The 24,288-nt window shown below is 43.9% G+C and overlaps 1 protein-coding gene across 15 annotated transcripts in view; it reads left to right on the forward strand.

Moving 5' to 3' along the window:
- The window catches only part of STAU2 (staufen double-stranded RNA binding protein 2), a 313,509-nt gene extending 293,961 nt beyond the window's left edge, over positions 1–19,548 (forward strand). For all 15 annotated transcript variants that reach the window (XM_018058416.1, XM_018058411.1, XM_018058409.1 and 12 more), the window contains 2 exons: positions 17,225–17,313; positions 18,466–19,548. In XM_018058416.1, the coding sequence (XP_017913905.1) occupies positions 17,225–17,313; positions 18,466–18,559 (183 nt within the window). In that variant the 3' untranslated portion in view covers positions 18,560–19,548. The remainder of the gene's footprint in view (positions 1–17,224; positions 17,314–18,465) is intronic.

Here is a 24,288-nt window from a genome sequence, read left to right on the forward strand (position 1 = left end):
TCACTCACTGGGTTCCGCAGCACGAGGGCTTTGAGATCTCTTTCATAAAATCTTCCTAAGTGCTATCTTCCCTTTTATTTTCTCTTCCACTGGCTGAATGAAGTGGACCATAATGCAAGCCTGGAAGAGGGTGGAGTCACAAGATGGAAGGGGTCTAGGACCTTGATTGATCAGGGTCCGCTGTCCAGCAACGTGCAATAGGTCTTTCCATGAGCATTGAGATTCTAGGGGTGACTGTTTAGCAGTTTACTTTGAGTGATACAGGGCATAGAAATCACCAGTCACTATTCTTTTCCAAATATAGAGAAGGCTTCGTAGAGGAGGCTCCCTTGGGTCTCCTTCCAGGTTGCCTCTCAGATACTATACGTGTGTGCGTGCTCAGTTTCTTCAGTCGTGTCTGACTCTTCGTGACTCTGTGGACTATAGCCCACCAGGCTCCTCCACCCATGGGGTTTCCCAGGCAAGAATACTGAAGTGGGTTGCCATGCACTCCTCCAGGATATCTTCCCCACTCAGGGATCGTACCCGCATCTCCTGCAGCTCGAGCACTGCAGGCCAATTCTTTAGCACTGAGCCACTTGGGAAGACTTTCAGAAACTATAAATACTGCTTCTTTTCACAGATCAGGGTATTGCCTGGTTGCTTTTCATGTTTGACTCATTCTTGAATTGTCCTCTTTTGTACGATCACTTTACCCTTATTTGGCTAACAATACTAGCTCTGCAAAGCCCTAAAGTTGAGTGCTATCAAATTCCAAATAGCTTATTGCTTTTAGCACCCTTCTCACTTTCAGTAAATTCTTCTAGCCTTTTGATAACTTAATTCCTATCCTTTCCACATATTTATCCAAAAGGCAGCTTTTAAATTCTGGACCCACTCTTCCTCCTGGCCTTTGATACTACCAGATGCTAGAGGAAAAACATCCCCAATATGCCCACAATCTATTTCAATATATAACCCTATCCAACTGAATGTCAGGCATTTCTAAAGAATGCTGTTGGTTGATATAACGTCCCTTGCCTATGTTAAGGTTTTGATTTGAAATTACGTTTTGGAATGCCTCATGTTATATTTACCCCCAATTTATAAATCTATCACATATTTTCTCTCCAATCTATCTTGCCTCCTTAAAAGATTAACCATTAAGAATGGAGTCTGACATGATATCTTTAGAAAGCAAAAGAAGAAAAATATTCTGCTTTTGAAAGGGAATGTACCCTCGGGCAAAAAAAAATTTCTCTGTCTCTTAATACACATTGGGAACTGCCAGTTGTCATGCTGACAGCTTAAGATGGATTAGGATTCCATCACTGATCATCGCATAAATTCTTATACTTATAACCTTACATCTTTATCTGCAGCCAAACAATTAGGGGAAAAAAAAAAAAACCTGTTTGGATATATTAGAATGTCAACCCTCAGAGTACTAGCTTGAGACAACTTAGAAGAATTTGGCAGACCTAAACTGCATCCCCAAAGGTATACTAAATCACTTCTCATTTGAGTGTGGAGGCAGGGAAAGGGGACCATTTGTGATCATAATTATTTATAAATCTCTTTGTTTGATTATATTGTCTTAATGAAGATGTTTTTAGGAAACCAGGATACTACTTTTTCCTTTAAGATGGCTATTTAATTATCAACCTTAACAATTACTTTTAATGGAGTTTCTAAAGCTGACCAAACCAAGTGTGATATTATTAGTGATGTGCTTCTTTCAGTGGCACCTAGAGAAAGAAGATGAAAGTTTACTTCTTGAACTTGACAGTGACGGCATTTCTCTTAATTGAAGAAAACAAAGAATTTCTAGAAAAAAAAACAAACCTGAAATTAATCCCAAGAAAGTTTCTTCCAATGTTGTAATAATGTAATTGGCATAAAATAAGTCCACAATATATGAGAACACCCACCTTGGGGATCTATCATGATACTTAATTCCCTCATTTGAAAGACCAACATTTAGCAGCTACTTACTTCAGCTGAATAATCAGCCTTTCAACATCAAATGAATGCTTACTTCTGGATTTTAATCAGTGGAGGAAGTGAGCTACTCCTTAATTTCCATAGGGAACTTCTGAGAATTAATAAAACCGTACTGTATATACAGGACTCCCCTGGTAGCTCAGATGGTAAAGAATCTGCCTGCAATGCAGGAGACCAGAGTTCAGTCCTTGGGTTGGGGAGATACCCTGGAGAAGGAAATGGCAACCCACTGCAGTATTCTTGCCTGGAAAATCCCATGGACAGAGAAGCCTAGCAGGCTACAGCCCATGGGGTTGCAAAGAGTTGGGCATGACTGAGCAGCTAATGCTTTTACTTTCACTTTACCATATATGTGAGGTAGCTAGATATTCTTGAACTTGGTCACTGCTTTCAGCCATTCATTCAGTCATTCATTAATTCAACTAATAAAGTGAAAGTCACTCAGTCGTGTCTGACTCTTTGCAACCCATGGACTACACAGTCCATGGAATTATCCAGGCCAGAATACTGGAGTGGGTAGCCCATCCCTTCTCCAGGGGATCTTTCCAACCCAGGGATCAAACCCAGGTCTCCTGCATTGCAGGCAGATTCTTTACCAGTTGAGCCACAAGGGAAGCCCAAGAATACTGGAGTGGGTAGCCTATCCCTTCTCCAGCGGATCTTCCCAATCCAGGAATTGAAACGGGATCTTCTGCATTGCAGGCGATTCTGAGCTACTAGGGAAGCCCTATTCAACTAATAAGTATTTATTAAATGAGTGTGTATTTTAGGTATGGAGCACTTAGCAATGAACAAAACAGACAAATCTCTGCCCTCACAGAACTTACATTCTAATGGGAACATGGTCAATAATCGAGGAAATGGTTAAATAGATAACACAAAATTTTAGGGCCAGTAAGCACTGAAAATTAGGCAGTGTAAGAAGATGCGAGAATGCCAGGCTAGGCATGGGATATGTTGCTCCTGTAGGGTCACTGGTCTCAAGAGATGACAGTTGAGCAGAGAACTGGCTGAAATGGGGGACAGGGCCCTATGGAGACCAGAGAGAAGGGCCCCAGGTCTGGGGAGAAGCGTGTGAAGGTCCACGAGACAGCACTGAACTCAGGGTGCTCTACAAAGAGCAGAGGGGCTGGTGTGGCTGGAGCTCTGGGGTTTGGAAGAGTGTGGTGATGAGGGACTGTGCTGGACTGAGCTGTAGATGGCAATGGTCACGACGGCATCAGGGCCCAAGTTAGAAATTGGGATTTTGTTCTAAAGAGCAGCTAGAACATTTACATTTCACATCTATCTTTCCAGATATGTTCTCAATTCCCACCCAAAGCCCACAGCTCAGAAGATTGGATCAAAGAGGCAGCCCATATCCTCAGAGCCTGCACTCAGACCCTCTCTCTCACGATGCTCCATGCTCTTGGTCTGGCTCATGCCATTCCTTTCTTTCTTTTTAAGCACCTCACCACACACAAGACCTACTGGCATTTTTTAAAAAATAATTTTTTATTATATTTTGGCTGCACCGAGAGGCATGTGGGATCTTTGTTCCCCAACCTGGGATTGAACTCGTGCCCCCTGCAGTAGAAGCCCAGAGTTCTAACCACTGGCCCACCAGGGAAATCCGTCAGGCCATTTCTTGAGCACTCAAATGGTGCATCCTATCACTGGATTGGCAGGTGGTACAATATAATAGTTAAGAATCTTGGCTCCAGAGCCAAACTATCTATGTACAGATTTCAGATCCATCAAGATCAAGTCATGTTGATCTTGCGTAAATTTCTTCATCTCTGTCTCTGCATCCTTCTCTTAAATTGGAGATGACAGTCAAGGCTCCTTGTAGCAACTGTGAAGATAAATGAGTTAGGGATGGAAAGTTCTTAGAGTAAAGTGAATGTCATGAACATGAGATGTCATTTAAGAGTTGAGAGTTTCACTTGCCTAAAGTCCTATTACGGTTGCTGGTTGGTGGAGTGGGTCAATAAGCCTGGTTCTTAAAACCATGTTGCTGCCCTGCCTCCGAGCAGTGAGGAGGGAGCTGGAGGTGGTACCAGTTAGAGATTTTTCCCCACGAGGGTTAGTTGTTACACATTTTCCATGCAGCGCAGTGTGTGGCAGACAGCCCCAGGACACACCCATCAATTCACCCCTGTAATAGTACGGCTACTCCGTCTTCTAAATTGAGACACTGAGGAATGAGAAGGGAAAGACACTTTCTCACAGGACCCGTGGTGAAGCTCAGGCCCAAACTCAAGCTTTCCCCTGCAAACCACAGTCATCACAGGTGACAAAGCTCTACCTGTCACCTCGGCAACTACCACCTCACTCTGCAGCTGTGAGGCGTTCTTCACCTGACTTAGAGCATCAGAGAGCCTGAGGCGCAAGTGGCCTCACAGCTACCTGCCCCAGCGATGGGTCCCAACCAGTCCTTCCTCAGGGTCCAGCTTGCTCTCCACGGACACAAGGTTCCTTCCTGTTTGGAGACCAAATCCCTTTGCCTATGGCTTCCGGCCCTCAGGCTTGGCTCAGCTTTTCCAGGACATGGAGCCTCCCTGGTCTATCGCCCAGGACTCTGATCGTGTCCCCAAGCCCTCCTTCCCTCCCAGCCCCTGTGCAGGAGCAGTGCCCCTGCCAGCATCACCCTCCGCCCACTGTTCACCTCCCCGACGGAGTCCTTCTCACCCTGCGTCTCACCCCGCGTCTCACCCCAACTGTGGCCTCTCCATGACACCGTCTTCTCGAGGCAGACCTGGGTGCCCTTCTTGGGGCTGTTGTTGCAGGCGCCGTCTCTACAGCATCACCTGTCGGCCTGGTGTGGGCAGCGTGCTTTCCTTCCTGCTGGAAGACACGCTGAGAACAGACAGGGACCCTATATGTGGAGCTGAGTTTTCCTGGTGCCCAGTGTGGTTCCCCGGTCTCAATGACCCTGTTTTCTTTTCTTTTTCATTTTTAAAATATTTATTTATTTTTATTTACTTGACTGTGCTGGGCCTTAATTGTAGCATGTGGGATCTTTAGTGGCAGCATGTGGGATTTTGTTCCCTGACCAGGATTAAACCCCGGTCCTTTGCATTGGAAGCAGAGACTCAGTCACTGGACCACCATGGAAGTCCCTTTTATTTATTTTTTATTGACGAATAGTTGATTTACAATGTGGTATTAATTTCTGCTGTAGAGCAAAGTGATTCAGTTATATACATATCTACATTCTTTTTCATATTCTGTTACATGATGATTTATCACAGGATGTTGAATATAGTTCCCCACGCTACACAGTAGGACCTTGTTTTCTTATCCATCCTATATCTGTCAGTCTACATCTACTAACCTCAAGCTTCCAATCCCACCCTCTCCCGCCCCTGACCCCCTCAGCAATCGCCAGTCTATTGTCTATATATCTCTGAGTCTGTTTCTGCTTCGCAGATAGGTTCATGTGTGCCATACTTTAGATTCCACATATGAACACACATATGGTGTTTGTCTTTCTCTTTCTGACTGACTTCACTTAGTATGGTAATCTCTAGCTGCAACCATGTTGCTGCAAACGGCATTATTTTGTTCTTTTTATGGCTGAGTGCTATTCCATCGTGTATAAGCACCGCATCTTGATCCACTCGTCTGTCAATGCCCAGTGCACGTGGAGGCTGCTTCCACGTCTTGGCTATTGTAAATGCTGCTATGAACGCTGGAGTGCACATGACTTTTTGAATTGTAGTTTTGTCCAGATATATGCCCAGGAATAGAATTGCTGAATCATATGGTCATTCTACTTTTAGTGTTTTGAGGAACCTCCATACTATTTTCCACAGTGGCTGTATCAATTTCCATTTCCATGAACAGTGTGGGAACATTTCCTTTTCTCCACACTCTCTCCAGCATTTGTTATTTGTAGACTTCTTCATGAATGGTCATTCTGGCAGGTGTGAGGTGATACCTCATAGCAGCACTGATTCTGTTAACTGAATGACGGTACCCAGTTGTCAATCAGACAGACGAGGCCCCTCCCTCTGGGAAATAATGACAGGCTGTGACAAGTGTTACGAGGATAATGTGTGATTTGCTGGGGGTGGTCAGGCCTTCTCAGACCAGGCCTTCCTGGTCTGAGACCTGACTGTTGACAGGCAGCTGGTCCTCAGGAGGGGGTGGCTGGAGGGACTGGCCATTGCAAGTCCCTGAGGTCAGGGGGAGTTTGTCAAAGCCAGGGAACAGAAAGGAGAACAGCACAGAATGGAAGGAGTGAAGGGAGAGCAGTTGCATGGGCCCCAAGGGCAGAGGGAGGTCCTAGAAGGATTTAGGTGACTTGATCTTGGCAACCTGATCCTAGGGTCAAGTCTGCTTTGAGAAGAGCCCTTTGGCTCTTGCCTGAGGACGGCTGCCACTCAACCGGCCCCTCTTCTCAGACCCCCAAGCCAGAGTCTCAGGCAGGCCCTCTGACCTCCTTGTCAGGCCCAGCACCAGCCTGGTCCTGGGAAAGAACCTGGCAGCAGAGGTCACACCTCAGTGTGACTTCAGTCCCTCTGTTAAAGGCACGGTGGTGTGAAACAACACAGGTGGATTATCCGACACTTCTGTAGTCTGAAGTCAGTCATGGTTCACAGGGCTGAAATCCAGAGTCAGCAGGGCTGTGTTCCTCTCTGGAGGCTCAGGGAGGAGAGTGTTTCCTTGCTTTTTCCAGCTTCTGTAAGCTTCCCCCATTCCCTGCTTCCTGGCCCCTTTCTCCGACCCCTGTTCCATCATAATGTCTCTCTCTGACTGGAGGTGGGACAGGTTCTCTAATTTTGAGGGCTCATTGGATCAGATTGAACTCACCAGAGAATGCAGACTAATCTTCCCATCTCCAGGCCCTTAGTTTATCCCATCTGCAAAGTCCCTTGAAAACTATTATTCACAGGCCTCTGGAACAAGAACTCAGATGTCTTTGGGAGGCATTATTCTGCTGCCATGGAATGCCTAGATCCTAAAAGGCTGATCAAATACAACTGGTGAACTGTTGTAATATAGATTCAAAAACCAACTTTAAAATACATTATTGAAGTTATCAGGGAAATTTTAACATGACCCAGGTATTTAGATGATAGAAGGGGTTTATTATTAGCTTGCTTAGGTCTAATGGCACATGGAAAACAAAGCTCTGAGAGATAGTCGCTTGCATGAACACACACAGCTGGTCTGCAGTGGAGCTGACATTTTCTTTTTTTTTGGCCATGCTTCAAGGCATGTGCGATCTTAGTTCCCTGAAAGGGACTGAACCCATGCTCCCTGCAGTGGAAGCATGGAGTCTTAACCACTGGCCCACCAGGGAAGACCCATGGAGCTGGCATTTGAATCTAGGCCTGACAGACTCCAAGTGCCATGCCCTTTCACTTCCTTGTCCAGGCGACCAGAAGAGTGTATTTGTTTTCTCCTGCTGCTGTAAAAAACGAACAGGCTTAGTGGCTCAGTTCAGTTTAGTCGCTCAGTCATGTCCAACTCTTTGTGACCCCGGGGACTGCAGCACGCCAGGCTTCCCTGTCCATCACCAACTCCCGGAGCCTACCATGTCAATCTTATGTCAAACTCATGTAAATCGTGTCAGTGATGCCATTCAACCATCTCATCCTCTGTCGTCCCCTTCTCCTCTTCTCTTCAATCTTTCCCAGCATAAGGGTCTTTTCAAATGAGTCAGTTCTTCGCATCAGGTGGCCAGAGTATGGGAGTTTCAGCTCCAGCATCAGTCCTTCCAGTGAATATTCAGGACTGATTTCCTTTAGGATGAACTCAGCACAACACAAATGTATTATCTTAGAGTTCTTAGAGTTCAGACAGGAGTCTCAAGTCTCACTGAGCTGAAATCAAGATATCTGCAATTCCTTTTTGAGGCTCTAGTATCTCCTTGCCTTTTCTAGTTTCTAGAGGCCACCCACTTTCCTTGGTTTGTGTACCGCTTCCTCTACCTTCAAATTAAGAACATTGCATTTCGTTGACCATATTTTCCTGGCCACATCTTTCTTTCTTACCAAAGCCAGGAAAGGTTCTGTGATTTTAAGCACTTGTGTGATTAAATTAGGGCCTAGGTGGCGCTAGTGGTAAAGAACCCACCTGCCAATGCAGGAGACAGACGTGGATTCGATTCTTGGGTCAGGAAGGTCCCCTGGAGGAGGGCATGACAACCCACTCCAGTGTTCTTGCCTGGAGAAGCCCATGGACAGAGGAGCCTGGAGGGCTACAGTCCATGGAGTCGCAAAGAGTTGGACACGACTGAAGTGACTTGACATGTGATTAAATTGACCCACTTGGATTATTCAAGATAACCTCTCCATCCCAATGTTCATACCTCAGTCCCATCTGCAAAATCACTTTTACCATGTGAGGCAGTATATTCAGCTTCTAGGGGGTAGGCCATGGACGCCTTTGGGAGGATTATCCTGCCAAGCTCAGAGATAGATGCTGTCACCGTTCAGGGACGCTTGCCTTTGTGCCCAACACATGTTTCCATAAACGCCATTGCAAAGGGGACTTTTCGTTGAAGCAAAAATAGAGGCAACACACAAATTTAAAATGAATGCTCTTGGTAAAACAGACACAGCATGACTGGATGGCGAGAACATGATGAGGGCGCCACTCGAGCTTGTTCTAAGCACGCTGAAAACACTCCTCTTAGCACAGCTAATCCTGTTTCAAATTCGACTCTATTATTGTCAAGGCTGGCAGCTACGTGGATTAACCAACAGTCAGAGCCTGATCACTGAAATAAAGATGATGCCTAAGTCTATAGTTTACGTGTCCCATTTTGTACTAATTCCCCAAATTCTCAAGCCAGAATTCCTATTCTTTGCCTTAGGAGATGGTCTAAAATGTGCGTGTCTTTTGACCACCCCCACCACTTTTTTTTCCCCAGAATGAGTAGTCTTCACCTTAGCCGACATCCCTTTGTTCCAACAGTAGGAGCTTTTTTTAAAAATAAAATACCAATTTTATGAAAATTACCCAAACTAACAGGATTGTGTAAGCACAAATGAAAGTGGGGACGATAGTGAAATTGTTAGAAAGCAGAGCAGCAATTGGTTTAATTAAAGCTCAATATAATCCTATTTTTATTTCTTAAGTCCAACCACTGATTCATCTGAAATGTAATACAGATTGAGGCTTCTATCATAATGTGATAAAATTTAGAAATACAATGTTCTCTTTGGGGTTTCTTTTATTTTATATAAAGAGAGACTTGACATTTTGTTACAGACTTTTAAAAGTAAGAAAATGATAACTTAGAAACATTAAAATTCACATTCTTTGGGCAGTAAGGCTTCAAGCCTACTGAAGAAAAGACCTTCTGGTTTTTCAGTCATTTAAGTGATTTCACAGAGTTGATCTCAAAGATTATTAGGACGAGAAGTGAGGGGAGTCCTGGGACTTCCCTGGCGATCCCGTGGATAGACTTATTTTAATGTAGGGGGTGTGGGTTCGATCCCTGGTTGGCAAGCTAAAATCCCATGTATCTTGCAGCCAAAAAACCAAAATAGAAAACAGAAACAATATTGTAACAAATAAAACAGAGACTTTAAAAATGAGCCATATTAAAAAAAAAAAGTGAGAGGAGTCCTCAGCTCAGTTGAAGATGTTTGTAATTTGAAGCCTATGATTTTCTCATTAAAGGAGACTGATTTAATGAGCCACATATAGGGCCATTTGTGTGCCTTCTGAAATGAGTCCAGCAGTTAGATCTACTCCCAGGAAGAGTTCCATATGAGCAAGCACTTTAAGGGGGAAAAGGCAAAACAAAACAAACCTTGAACACTTAACTTCAAAATGAAGGCCACATTTGTACTTGTATGGTTACCATTGACTTTAATGGGAACAGCCTGTTTCTGGGGTTCAGGATGTGAAATCGGTGGGAAAAGTGTGAAATGGAAAAAAAAGAAAGAAAGAAAAGGATCTGTTGGGCATCCAGTTCAAAGACTCCTAAAAGTGCTTCGTGTCAAGAAGGGATGAGTTAAAATTCACATTTTGCTAATGAACCATTGTTGTCTCTCAAAGAATGATTTAATGCTGCTACATTGTCATTAACAAGCTATTTAATCCCTGCAGAAGAAAGCAGGAAGAGTAGGCACTGGTTTCAAGTTTGCTTAATTGCTCATCAACCAGAGGAAAGTTAGAAATGACAGAAATGACTGGAAAGGCTCACCCCTATCCTGTGAACACACACACACACACACACACACACACACACACACACACACACGCGAACCAAGACCAGCAAACCGGCATGGGAAGCGTCTTATTGGCATTGTGTTTCTGGCATTGCTATAACTACGCACAAAACAAGCCCTACGTGAAATGGTAGTGACATCTGTTCTAGACCCTGTGGGGCTTTATTCCCAAAACAGTTGTAAAATCTTTGGGGGACAAAAATATTTCTATGTATCTATGCAGATGCCCTCCTCTAAGGGAAACACACACACACACACAAATGGATACAAGTGTTGAGCTGGAAAGACAGGACTAAGAAAAGGAAATGTCATCCACTTTTTTAAAACACTGAAAGAAAATTTCACCTTTCAAACAAAGCTACATCTACTGCCTTGGATACACCTTTAAAAAACAATCCCAGGGCTTCTCTGGTGACTCAGTGGTAAAGTGCAGGAGACAGAGGAGACATGGGTTTGATCCCTAGTTGGGAAGATCCCCTGGAATAGAAAATGGCAACCCACTCCAGTATTCTTGCCTGGAAAATTCCATGGAAAGAGATTCATTACCACTGAGCCACCAGGGAAGCCCTGCCTGTGTTATACAGTGAGCCCTTATTGTTTTCCTGTTTTATGTGTAGTAGTACTCTTGCCTGGAAAATCCCATGGACGGAGGAGCCTGGTGGGCTGCAGTCCATGGGGTCACTAAGAGTCAGACACGACTGAGCAACTTCACTTTAACTTTTCACTTTCATGCATTGGAGAAGGAAATGGCAACCCACTCCAGTGTTCTTGCCTGGAGAGTCCAAGGGACAGGGGAGCCTGGTGGGCTGCCGTCTATGGGGTCGCACAGAGTCGGACACAACTGGAGCGACTTAGCAGCAGCAGCAGTGTGTATATGCTAATCCCAAACTCCTAATTTATCTTCCCCTGACCCCGACCACCACCACCCACTATCCTCTCTGGTAACCATAACTTTGTTTCATATGTCTATTTCCATTTTATAAATAAGTTCATTTATATCATTTTTTCTACATTCCACATATAAGTGATACCATATTGTACACTCACTGATACCTCACTGAGCATGATAATCTCTAGGTCCATCCATGTTGCTTTAAATAGCATTATTCCATTCTTCTTATGGCTGTGTAATATTCCATTGCTTTACCACTTCCCTGGTGGCTTAGTGGTAAAGAATCCTCCTGCCAATGCAGGAGATGCAGGTTCAATCCCTGGGTCAGGAAGATCCCCAGGAATACATAGTATCAATAGTGTATATATGTCAATCCCAATCTTCCGATTCCTCCCACCACCCCCTTCCCCCCTTGGTATCCATATATTTCTTTTCTACATCTGTGCCTCTATTTGTGCTTTGCAAATAAGTTCATCTGTATCATTTTTCTAGATTCCACATCTAAGCATTATAGAATGGTTTGTTTTCTCCTTCTGACTTGCTTCATTCACACTATATGACAGTCTCTGGGTCCATCCAGTTCAGTTCAGTTCGCTCAGTCATTTCTGACTCTTTGTGACCCCATGGACTGCAGCATGCCAGGCTTCCCTGTCCATCACCAACTCCCGGAGCTTGCTCAGACTCACATCCATTGAGTCGGTGAAGCCATCCAACCATCTCATCCTCTGTCATCCCCTTCTCCTCCTGCCTTCAATCTTTCCCAGCATCAGGGTCTTTTCCAGTGAGTCAGTTCTTTGCATCAGGTGGCCAAAGTATTGGAGCTTCAGCTTCAGCATAAGTCCTTCTAGTGAATATTCAGGACTGATTTCCTTTAGGATTGGGTTGGATCTCCTTGCAGTGCAAGGGACTCTCAAGAGTCTTCTCCAACACCACAGTTCAAAAGCATCAGTTCTTCGGTGCTCTCCTTTCTTTAGAGTCCAACTCTCACATCCATACATGACCACTGGAAAAACCATAGCTTTGACTAGCCGAACCTTGTTTAGACTTTTAGACTAGACGGACTTTGGAAGGAGTTATGCTGAAACTGGCTAGGCTGAATGTGAGCAGTTTTTATGTCTGAAGAAAATAATGTGATGTGTGCCGAGTTCACACCTCTGCTCTGCCACTTACTAACCATGTGACCTTGAGTAGGTTGTTGAATTCTTCATGAGGAGGGCCCACCTTGCAGGGCTGTGGTAACACCTGAGGTCACGCAGGTAAGGGAGCTGGTCTCATGACTGTGGCACAGGGATGCTCATCAAATGGCAGTGACTGCTGTTTACAGAGAAGATAAAGTATCTTCATTGCCTTTTATAAAGTAGAAAGACGTCCTCTCATACTTAGAAGTGATTGTATTCAGGGTTATCAATAAGATGTGGGCTGGATTATCTCATCAGACAGATAAGGGAATGTTATTTAAAAGCCTTTAAACATACCTTTGGAGGGAACCAGCCACACAAGAATTCTGAAAATCCGTTCATGGCACCAAGTGAAAGAGTACGCCGCCATTCCAGCTGGGAGGACATTCTTGGAGCGGTGACAGTCATCTTGACAGCGCTTGGGGACCTGCCTGTCATGTTGATTAAATCATCCAGAAGCTTTTGCAAGACCTAAAGCACGCAACCTGCTCCCTGAGACTTCACCTTCATCTCTTAGGGGGCACCTCTTTTTGGATAGAGGAGAGCGAGTTTCATTGGGTCCTGGACTCTGTGAGCCAAGACATAGGATTTCTGGTGTTGACACAACCTGTATTCCCCAAGCAACTACTGAAAAATGGGCTGAATAGTTAGCCCATAAGTGGGTTTTGCTTTTATTTTTTAAGAATTTGTACTGGTGGTCATTTTGGCTATGCTGGGAATAAAACCGGACCAAGAAGCCCTGGAGCGCTCAGGAGTCTCATTCAGCCACCCCAACCACAGTGCAGATAGACTACTATGGAAGGTGTTCTATAATGTCTATTTGGGAAGAAATTGATAAAAATCAGCATTCCTGTCAATAATTCACATACTGTGAGCAGGCCTGGTGCCACCCTCCATGCGTGTGCACAGGGGGTGGGACTTCAGCACTCAGGTTCACATGACAAGCCCACAAGGATGTGCACACCCGTAGGGACATGCTCAGCACAGTCACGTGGGCAGGCTGCCCAGGCCCCCTGAGTATTTCAGGACTGGAAAGGACCACAGAGGTCACCTCACTGACTTTAATAAAAGTCCAATTCCTGTGTGAATTACTTTTTATTTTAAGGAGGAGAAATGTCCAAATCTGAGTCCTTTGAGGGTGAATTTAATTTTTGAAGGCAAGCAAACTTCCCTCAAAGTTAAGTCTAGTGAATAAAGTAAATGCTTAGGATGGACAAATGAAAAATAAAGTGGGGCCATAAAAATGACAAAACCGGTTGGCTCCAATGATCCACAAGTTGTTCTGAGAGGTGATTCCAAAAGGACCTAGAGAAACAGGTGCTCCTCAGAGTATTGATGTGGATACAACCTCTCTGAGGGCAGAGGGAAGTTCATATCACATCTTTCAAAATGTGCGTGCATTTTGGTCCAGAAATTCAACTTATAGGACTTTATCACAAGGAAATTATTGGGACAATAGGCAATGATTTAGTATTAGAAAGCTTGGTGCAGTGTTTTTTGTTTTCTGGGTCCTGCTGCACGGCATGTGGGATCTTAGTTCGATGACCAGGGATGGAAAACATGCCCCCTGCATTGGGAGCTCAAAATCTTAACCACTGGACTGCCAGGGAGGTCCTGCTGCTGCTAAGTCACTTCAGTCATGTCCAACTCCGTGTGACCCCAGAGACGGCAGCCCACCAGGCTCCTCTGTCCATGGAATTTTCCAGGCAAGAGTACTGCAGTGGGGTGCCATCGCCTTCTCCGAGGGAGGTCCTGGTGCAGTGTTAATAACAGCCTAAAAATTGGATGTGGTCTCAATGTCCAACAGTAGGGACTGGTTAAATACAGGAAGGCACATAAAGTCAGTGAGGTACTGTGTAGTCCTGCAAAATGACGTTGCTGAAGTGTTTCTGTTGCTATGGAAAATCGCTAATGCTTCAGTGAAAAGAGCAGGTTCTAAAATAGTGTTAGGATATGATCCAGGTTAAAGTGTGCGCCAGTGGGGAGGGGGATAGAAGAGGATTGGAAAGACATGCACCAAGTTTTGAGTGGTGTGTAAGACTGAATATTTTCACATTCTTTTTGCTTGCTTACATATTATGATTTTTCTGTAATGAGAAACTTTTTATAATAAAAAGACAATAAAGGAAATATCAAAGAGAGGAGAAAGAGGGTCTTTCCTTATAGAGGAATGATGATGTGCCTGTAATTGTTGTTAGGGTTGCCGTAACAAAGGACCACCCACAATAAATTCAACACTAAGTTCTTGTCTCACAGCTATGGAGGTTAGGCGTGCAAGAGCAAGGTGTAGGCATGGTTGGTTCCTTTTGCGGGCCCTGAGGAAGGAGTCTGTTCCGTGCCTCTCTCCTGGTTTCTGGTGGTTGCCAGGCAGCCTTTGGTGGTCCTTGGCTTCCGTTGCATCGATCCAATCTCTGCTTTCTTCATACAGTGTGTGTGTCTCTGTTTTTGAATTTTCCTTTTTTGTAAGGACATTGGTCATAATGGGTTGGGACCCACCTTAATCTAATATATGTGTGTGTGTGTGAGCTCAGTTGTGGCTGACTCTTTGCAAACCCATGGACTGAAACCCAGAGAGTCTGAAACCAGACTCCTCTGTCCATGGAATTTTCGAGACAAGGAAGCTGGAGTGGGTTGCCATTTCCTACTCTAGGGGATCTTCCTGACCCAGGGATCAAACCCGAGTCTCCTGCGTCTCCTGTATTGGCAGGCGAGTTCTTTACCACTGTGCCACCCGGGATGGATGAGCTAGTATGACTTCATCTTAGTTAATTATGTTGGCAAAGATCTTATTTCCAACTAAGGCCATGTTCTATGTATGGGGGATTGGAACGACATACGAATTTGAGGGTGGACATAATTCAATCAGTAATAGTAACCCCAATGAGATGGCCATATTCGTCCTACCCAACTGAGGTTAGTGCTTACGTGTCACTGTAACCTATGCCAGCTACTGTGTAGTAGGAGCCTAGACCGAGATCAAGGGTAATGGGGCTGCGGAACTGCCGTTCCTAAAGGATTCCGGGGTTAGAGAGAGAGTGGTGAAACAGAGAGCCCAGCGCAGCCGCCCCATCTTCACCCTGCCCCATCTTCCCCCTGCCCCTGCCCCAGCTCTCCCAGGCCAGAGCGGAGGCATCAGTGGGCATTCAGCTGAACTGGGAAGATCAGCTCAGAGATCTGAAAGGAAGAAACAGCCTGAAGGAAAAGATAAGGATATATTAGTCCTTTTGGTTGAATATAGCAGTTGATATTTTAAAAATAAAAGGACTAAAAAAATGTTACAAACATTATACAGAAATCTGCACACAGATGTTGATAGCAACTTTATTCATCATCAGCAAAAACCTGAAGTAACCCAAGAGGTCCCTCAACCTGTGGTATATCCAGACAATAGAATATATTCAGCAGTAAAAAGAGATGCGCTGACAAGCCATGAAAAGACATAGAGGAACTTTAAATGCATATTGCTAAGTGAAAGAAACCAGTCTGAAAATGCTACATACTGTACACTTATAGCTGTATGGCATCAAAAAAGACAAAACTATGAAGATTGTAAAAAAAAAAAAAAGGAGTTGCCAGGGATGGGGAAGTGGAAAGGGAGGAGGGGTGAACACGTGGAACACAGGGAATTTTTAGGACAATGAAATTATTCTTTATGATGTCATGGCGGGCACATGACATTGTACATTTGTCAAAATTCATAGAATGTACAACATAGAGCAAACCCTACGGTAAACTGTGGACTTAAGTTAATGATAATATATCAATATTTCATCAGTTGTAATAAATGTACCTCTAATGCTGGATGTTAATAATAAGGGAAATGATGTTGAGGGAGAGGGAAAGGAAGAGGGTTTCCCTGCTTCATGTTTCTATAAACTTAAAACTGCTCTCAAAAAAAAAATTGTCTATTAACTTAAAAATCCAAACCAAAAAGACATATTATGCATAAAGAGATGTGGAAAAGATCATGCACTTAACTACCCAAAAGGAGCTGCTGGCAGATAAAAGTTTGAGCAGTGGCAGGAGTTAACTCTTTTACAAAGGCCTTTGAGAAGATGCAGATGACCAAAGTGTGACCCAGCAGGATCTCCAAGATACAAACAAGCCTGGCTGCTCACACCTATCTCAGACTCAACAAAGCCCTTCTAAATCGAGCTTAAAAGGGTGGGCTGTGGGGGAGGGGAAGAAGAACCAAATTCTTATTCAAAGAAATAACAGTTTGGACCGTGCACAAGAGTGTCAACAAGTTATGCAGATCTTATCAGCATCACATTTTTTGGTGCCTCCCAGCTATTCCGAGAGGCTCCACCAGCCTGTCAACACCCTTCGGCATCCCACACATCCGGGCATATCCCTACCTCAGGAGGCTCTGCGGTGGCCAGGCGGGCCTCCCCAGGGCCCCCACGGAGGCAGATTTTTTTCTCTATATACAGAATACCATCATCATACCATCCCCTCGGAATTCAAGCGTGTCTTTGGTCTCTCTCACCGTTCACATTCTGTGACTTGGTTGGGGCTAAATGTCTATGAAATTGACCAGTACATTTATGCCAGCTTTGGACAGTTGGGAAAAAAATATCTGATGCTTTCACATCTGGAAGAAGAGAACATGTAGCTTCCGGAATGTAAGGAGAAATGATGCAAAAATCATCATTGAAGATAGATAGGCTTCTATGACATGTCTCTACATTTGCGAAAAAAACTTTGTTGCCATCTTACAAAATTATGGATAAGGCATAAGGTTTATGCAGGTTCCTCTCTCCACCTCTCCCCCCAAACACAGAAAAATAAAGCCTTTCTAGGATATACATTGCTCCATCATAATATAGCCTCTCAAGTGTAATTTTGTTAAATGATACAAAAAAGCATTTATTTAGACGAATGAAAATGATAGCCTTTACTATATATCACAGCTTTCTTTTACCATTGCATTCCTGTTTATTACATGAACGTCAGTGAATGAATCTCCTTGTTTGTGTGTTTGTTTTCATTTTTAGGCAGCTTTAAGTGCCTTGAAACAATTTTCTGAACAAGGACTGGATTCAATGGAAGGGGCAATGAATATTGAAAAAGGTTCTCTTGAAAAGTGAGTACATCTTCTGTGGTATTCTTACATTTGTAATTTTGTAACTTGTCTGGAAAATAAGATCAACATCATAATAAAGTGAAAAACTCAGGACAATAATATCTATATCCTGCAAAATTATTCATAACACAATTCAATGTAAATAAAAGAGAACCAGTATATATGTTCATATTTGTTGCCTCTAAATATCTCTGTGAAAGTTTTAATCTACTGACGGATCATTATTTCTGCATTTTAATGCCTTTGCTGGAAATATTTCTGTGAGTTTTATGGACCACAGAGACCTGCAAAACTCACAAAAGATGACTTTGATTTCAGACTGTTGAGCGTTCTCTGACTAAATCATTTTCTGAGCTAAAATTTTTCCCTCAGAGCCCTGCTAGGTTGTAGGCACAACAGAGAGGGGGAAAAAAAAAAAGATGAGAGGAGGGTTCTCTCCCTTTGGCTGCGTTTTGTTTTTCGCATTGTTATATGAAACACTAGCACACACTGTCACAAAACTGTGGCTCCTGAGGGTTGCAGAGGCCAAATCGAGCTTTAATAAGAATTTCTGAAATCCAGCTCATACCTCTTTTATGATATTGAACATAACGTTTGATCTGAGGGACTGAACTTTAGGTCCCTCCAGAGATCCAATTTATACTAAAGAAATTGCAAGCCATTGTATTTACGATAGTGGAATCCAAATTCTTTCAAAGCAGGAAAAATAGCAGGTGAGATTTCAGAACTCACACAGGAGATAACATTTTTAGAATGAAGAAAAAAAAAAATCAGATAACCTGGGAAGCCAAAACCAAATATACAGATCTTGCAGTTAAAAAAAGCTTATCTGCCCCCCCACCCACGCTGACCAAGAAAAAACAGCATTTGGTCATTAATATTTAAAGGGTGAGAGCGTGAGAAGAAAACATTTGGTAAACAGACGTGGCATTTTAAGTTGTCTATAGATTGGCAACCATTTATAAGCTAATTTAATCAAAACCATTTCCACATGATCTCATCAGTAGACTATCTGAACATAAATATTGTTGTTTCACTTTAAAATGTCACTTTTGTGGTGACCTTTGAATCCTGTGTGCCATCTGCTAATAAACATGTCTGAAGATGTGCAACCCTGGACCTTCAGCTCTTGTTAATGTATTAATCTTCCAGACAAGCCCAGCATCTGGGAGAGAAAGCGAACAATAACCAGACACACCCGGGCTCCATCGCTCAGGACTGCAAGAAATCAAGGTCGGTCATCTAGCAGCTCCCATAACCACGCTGCCACCGCATCCTTATAAACCTGTCAGCACGCATGAGGGTGTCTGTGTTCAAGGAAATGAATGACTAATACCATGATTTGAGTCTTATGTGAAGACAACACTATTCTAACACAAGAGATAATAGACATAGGACTGTTTATTCAACTGGGGGAAAATAAAACTTTGAGCATTTCCCTTGGAACTTGAGATCAGATCATAACTCATTTGCCCAGAGGCAGCAGAAATCCGATCCTGCTACTGGAGCTTAAGATAACAATTAATGAAAAGTGTTAGAGAAATTGGGTTTGGTTTTTCAATGATGAATAGAGAAATTGGGTTTGGTTCTGTTGTTAGGATTGTTTTCTCGTGGCACTTGTGTTCTCTCTCATTTTAAATAATGCCTGACGATTCCAAGATTAACCAACGATGTGCTGTGCAATGTGATGGTCGTTGTCTTCATATAGAGTCACCCCAGTTTCTCTTTCAATGCAGATATTTGTAAGCTTCATCCTATATCAGTATGAATAACTTCAGGGTGCACCACTCAAAGATGTATGCCAACAAACATGGTGGAAATCAGGTCAGACTTGTGATTACGCATATGAAATAAGGGTAGGAACAACTGGTTTCAATAGACGCCAGGAATTCAGAAAGAAAACAAAAACCAGTTGTGGGTTTTGAACTCCATCATCCTATTAGCCACTGAGGAGGCGTCTTGCCTCTCCAGCCATTTATGTGGATTCCACGTTCGTGGTGGACATCGCTCCCACCCCATCCATGTGTTGTAAGCCGCTCACTGTTTGCATCCAAAGTGTTCTTTGATAACTGCCTCTGCACTTGGGTCACGGAGTGGGATCAAAAGCAGTCATGTACATGGTGGGGAAGGAAAGCCAGTCAGAGGATCCATAGAGGTCTTGCCAGCCATGCTCTGGACCAGCATGTTGGAATCCAGGGTGAAGACAACGCAGTAAAAAAAAAAAAATGTGGTCGGTTTCTGTGTGAAGTGTGGTCATTCTTCTTCTTTCCTTGCTTCGCTCTCCCCTCTGAAACATCACCCCGGTGTCTCCCGTCCCGAAGGCGGGCCGTCACACTGCATAGTGGTGACAGCAGGGGGCGTCCAGGATTCTCTCGCCACCAGGCTGCCTCTGCGAAACTGCGGGGCTGCCTCCCTGGGTGACTCGGAGCCGGGTTCCTGACCAGCCAGCGTCACCTCATCGTTCAGGTTTTCTCCCTATTGATCTGCCAACGTTGTGCAATGAGAAAACACTCTATGGTCTAACTGCTCGGCCCAGCGTGACAATAGGCCTAGAATTATATAAGGTTTCCCAGGCAAAACCACCACAAGTCATGATCTGGCTGACTCACACGCGACTGGAGAATAAACAAACAGCAACAGAAGGAAATCACTGGAGGGTTGTTCTTAATGACTCCCAGGCGGGGAAGTCCGCCAGCATCGAGAGGGCTGGGGTGCCCTCAGAGGAAATAGGTTTTCTCCCCAAAGTCTGGGCCCTGGTGGAGATAACAGCCCATTTGTAAAGTTGGGGTTCACGAAGATCAGCCAGGTCAAACAATAAGTCTGCTGCCTGGCACCAGGTGAGGCAGGTCCTAAATGACACCCTCGGTAAGGGGGCAGGCCCTTCCTTCCCCTGGGCCTTTCAGCACCTGAGGCTTTGGCCCTGGGCTGGGCGGGGAGCATGCCCCATCAGCATCACTCAGGCAGGATCTTTAAAACACATCTTCAGTTTCCCAAACTCCATAAAGTGCCTCCCACAGCCCACGGTCCCGACACCACCAAGGCTGGCCGGGCTGTGGGAGATGGATGAGCTCAGGAAACAAACAAAGCTCATCGTTTCTCACAGCCCAAGCATCTGAGGTATTTACTCTGGAACCATCCGACGAGTCATCCTCGGAGGTGAGCACACAGGAGTGGCCGTGGGGGTAGTGGATGGACATTTGCATTGAGTTTCAAGTTTAGTGAGACTCTGTGTATTCAAAATCCCATCCCATCTACCTACTTGAGGAGCCCCAAAAGGCGTTTCAAATTTTTCCCTTTGGATGGTTTTCCAGCAGCCCTTCCTGGGAACTGGTTGGGTTTCCTTTGGGTTGAATTAGCATTGCAAATGATGGGTGGCCTGCCATGTTATATATCATTAAGGGGAAACCATTAAGTAGATTTATTGAAAGAATGTTTCTTCAGCACAGGGAGATCCTTTTGATGAAAAATGGAACTCATTATTCTTTAAAGGACACAGATTGACTTATCTTCTTTATCAATTACAGTGTCTGCTTTCAGCTTTTCTCAATCAGCAGCAGGCTTTGTAGTCACTTCCCAGGGCTGAAGCCAATGTGTTTTATGGAAGAGGTTTGTTTTTACATTTTAATTGGAAATATAATATTGCGCTTTGGAACTCTGACCAGCACAACTTGCCAAAGATCAATGGTGAGACACCACCCTTCAGACTGTGACAAGGACCCTCCTCCCCTCTCCTGGGGTGACCTCTCTGAGGTGTCCTAGTATTCTCTGGCCAAGCCAACATTCTCAATGGTGATTTTTTTTTTTTGACAGCTTCAACCAATTTCCTGCACCATAAAATAAAAATAGATTAATGAAAAACTTACCTTATTATACATAGCTTTTCAGGACTCCTAGTGACCTTGGAAATGTGATCTAGACCAACTGATTGGTCTTTAAATCCTGCTGTTGTTGAGTTATCTGTGCAACTGGCCAGACTCTGTTCTGTACCTTTTAATTTCCAAAGGCCACTTGTTATCATCATGGCCAAGAATGGTAGGAAAAGCCAACAGTTTTTCATTAGCAGTCATTAATGGCAAAATCATGTGTCTTTGGGTCTCTCCCAACCTACCCCATCACAATATAAGTCCTTGATAAATGGATAAATGATACACTGAATAAATGAATAAATGGACAAATGAATGATCTATCAAAATGATAGATAAACCTGTTGAAGAAATAAAAATTAAATCTCACTCCTTAACCTGACACAGAGAGAGACACTTATGATAATATACCTCGTTAGTGTTAACAAGAGGACTGTGCCTCCAACCCCAGGAGGGACTGGGGCATTTCTTAAAAAACACAGCGGGTCAAAAGCCCGCCTTTACTTCAGAGGACTTTGGACCCATGAAGACCCACCATCTTGCCCCCAGCTTCCCATTTTTGCATGAACATCTCTTCCTCGGCCAGCAGATTCAATTCCAGTCCTCACTCCCAGACAGCTTCTTATATTTTCACAATCACAGAAAAATGTCCCATGGGGAGGGACTTGTAATATCTGGCTCAAAGCAAAGACTTCCTTAGACCTGATTTCTGGTGGACACCACCCAAGTTCCAGCTCATCTCGCTGAGACTCATTGATAGATTGCCTTGCTGGGGAGGCTTTCCTCTTACATTCTAACTTCTTAACATAACTAAAAGCTCCCTTGACTGGATCCCCAGCACACTCTGATGTATGCTGGGAATGCAGAAAATAAATAAACAAATGAAACTACTTCACCCTCAAGAACCCACATTCTAGCTGGAGGGAAAGTCAGACCAGGAAGTGAGCATGAGAGGTGAGTGTGTTTTCCTCAGAAAGCCTGCATTGTAGATTGTTGTTTGTCTCTCTCAGTCACTAGTCAGTCCCTCACTTATCCCACTCAGCTTTGGGCAGCACGCTGTATTCTTGTGACACTGTCAAAAAACCCATGCCTTTACTCTAGTGGTATATCTATGCAACCTTCACACACTCTACGTGTTCACTGACTGATCCCACCCGCAGCCCCAAAGATACATATACCAGGTAAAGCTCTTGATGCTCACTTACCCTCAAGAGGCTGACCAACTGAATTTACCTCTTGTTGTATCTCTTGATCTGGAACGGTACCCACCTTAATACGGTACGGGTGTGCACACTCAATCTTTCAGTGGTGTCCGACTCTTTGTGACCCCGTGGACTGTTGTCCGCCAGGCTCCTCTGTCCATGGGATTCTCCAGGCAAGCATACTGGAGTGGGGTGCCAGTTCCTCCTCCAGGGAATCTTCCCGACCCAGGGATGAAACCCAAGTCCCCTGCATCTCCTGCATTGGCAGGTGGATTCTTTACCGCTGAGCCACCTGGGAAGTCCCTTAATATGGTAAGTACTTGATAAATGTCTGTTGAGTAGATGAATAACCCAAAAAACCCTGCCATGATGGATTTGCCAGCCTAACAGGATCCATGCTGGCCTGAACGCATGGACAGAGAAGTCCGGTCTAGTGGATGGAACCTTCTGCCTGTAAATAAACTAGTTCTACTTCTGTTCATGTGCAGTCTTTTTGAAGTCATTTAACATCTTCAAGTTTCAATGTCTCAACCAAAAGAGTAGGACTAAGGATATACGGAAGTAGAGAGTTTATTTTTTTTTTTAAGTGTTTAAGTTGTGAAAGTAAATACAATATTTCAATCAATGTTAGTGGGAATGAGGGAAAAAGCCAAGATCTAGGAGTCAAGAGTCTAGAGACCTGGTTCAGACACAGATGTGACCTTGGAGAGGGATTTAGTCTCCCTGGGCCTCAGTTTTCACATCTGTAAAATGATGGTCTCTAAGAGCATTGCAGCTCTAAATTTACGTTACCATTAATTCCTCTATTACTAGTGGTATGCTTGAATTCAAATCTTGTCTCTAATATGTGAATTTTTAAAATCAAATACCTGCAAGGAAAATACTACTCATATCAATTAGGATTCTTTGGCTGTGAATTATAAAAACTTAAAAATCATGTTTTTTTCAACTTTCAGTTCAGTTCAGTTCAGTCACTCAGTCGTGTCCAACTCTTTGCAACCCCATGAATTGCAGCACGCCAGGCCTCCCTGTCCATCACCATCTCCCGGAGTTCACTCAAACTCAAGTCCGTCGACTCGGTGATGCCATCCAGCCATCTCATCCTCTGTCGTCCCCTTCTCCTCCTGCCCCCAATCCCTCCCAGCATCAGAGTCTTTTCCAATGAGTCAACTCTTCGCATGAGGTGGCTTTAATAATTACCATTTTTATTATTCTTATTTTATATACTCTGTACCTGAAAACTTGTTTCCTGGGTTATTTTTTTTTAAGTTGGAGGATAATTGCTTTACAATGATGTGTTAGTTTCTGCTGTACAACAAAGTGAATCAGCTGTGAGTATACATATATCCCCTCCCTCTTGAGTCTCTGTCCCGCTTCCTCCTATCCCATCCCTCTAGGTCATCACAGAGCACCAAGCTGAACACCTTCTGCTATATAGCAGCTTCCCACTATCTGTTTTACACATGGCAGTGTATACACATATATATGTGTGTGTGTGTGTATGTGTGTTAGTTGTTTAGTTGTGTCCAACTCTTTGCAACTCCATAGACTGTAGCCCACTAAGCTCTTCTGTCCATGGAATTCTCCAGGCAAGAATACTGGAGTGGGTTGCCATTTCTTTCTCCATATAAGTATATATACATATATATGTACATTATAAAGCATATATATATATATGCCAGTGCTACTCTAAAAAAACTATTCAAACCAGCAATGGGAAATATGTTCAAAAACTACAGGGGAGTTTCAGAGAACCTAAGAGCAAAAATGCAGAAGTGGACTGGAGTCAGGAAGTACAAGGCTATGGGGAAACCAGGAAGCTCTCCTTCTCTCTCTCTCTCTCAATTCTCCTCCCCTCTCTGAATGTGTGAATCATTTCTCTCTCCACACCAGCTCCTGCTTCTCAATTG

This window comes from Capra hircus, chromosome 14, assembly GCF_001704415.2.
Source record: "Capra hircus breed San Clemente chromosome 14, ASM170441v1, whole genome shotgun sequence".
NCBI lineage: Eukaryota > Metazoa > Chordata > Mammalia > Artiodactyla > Bovidae > Capra > Capra hircus.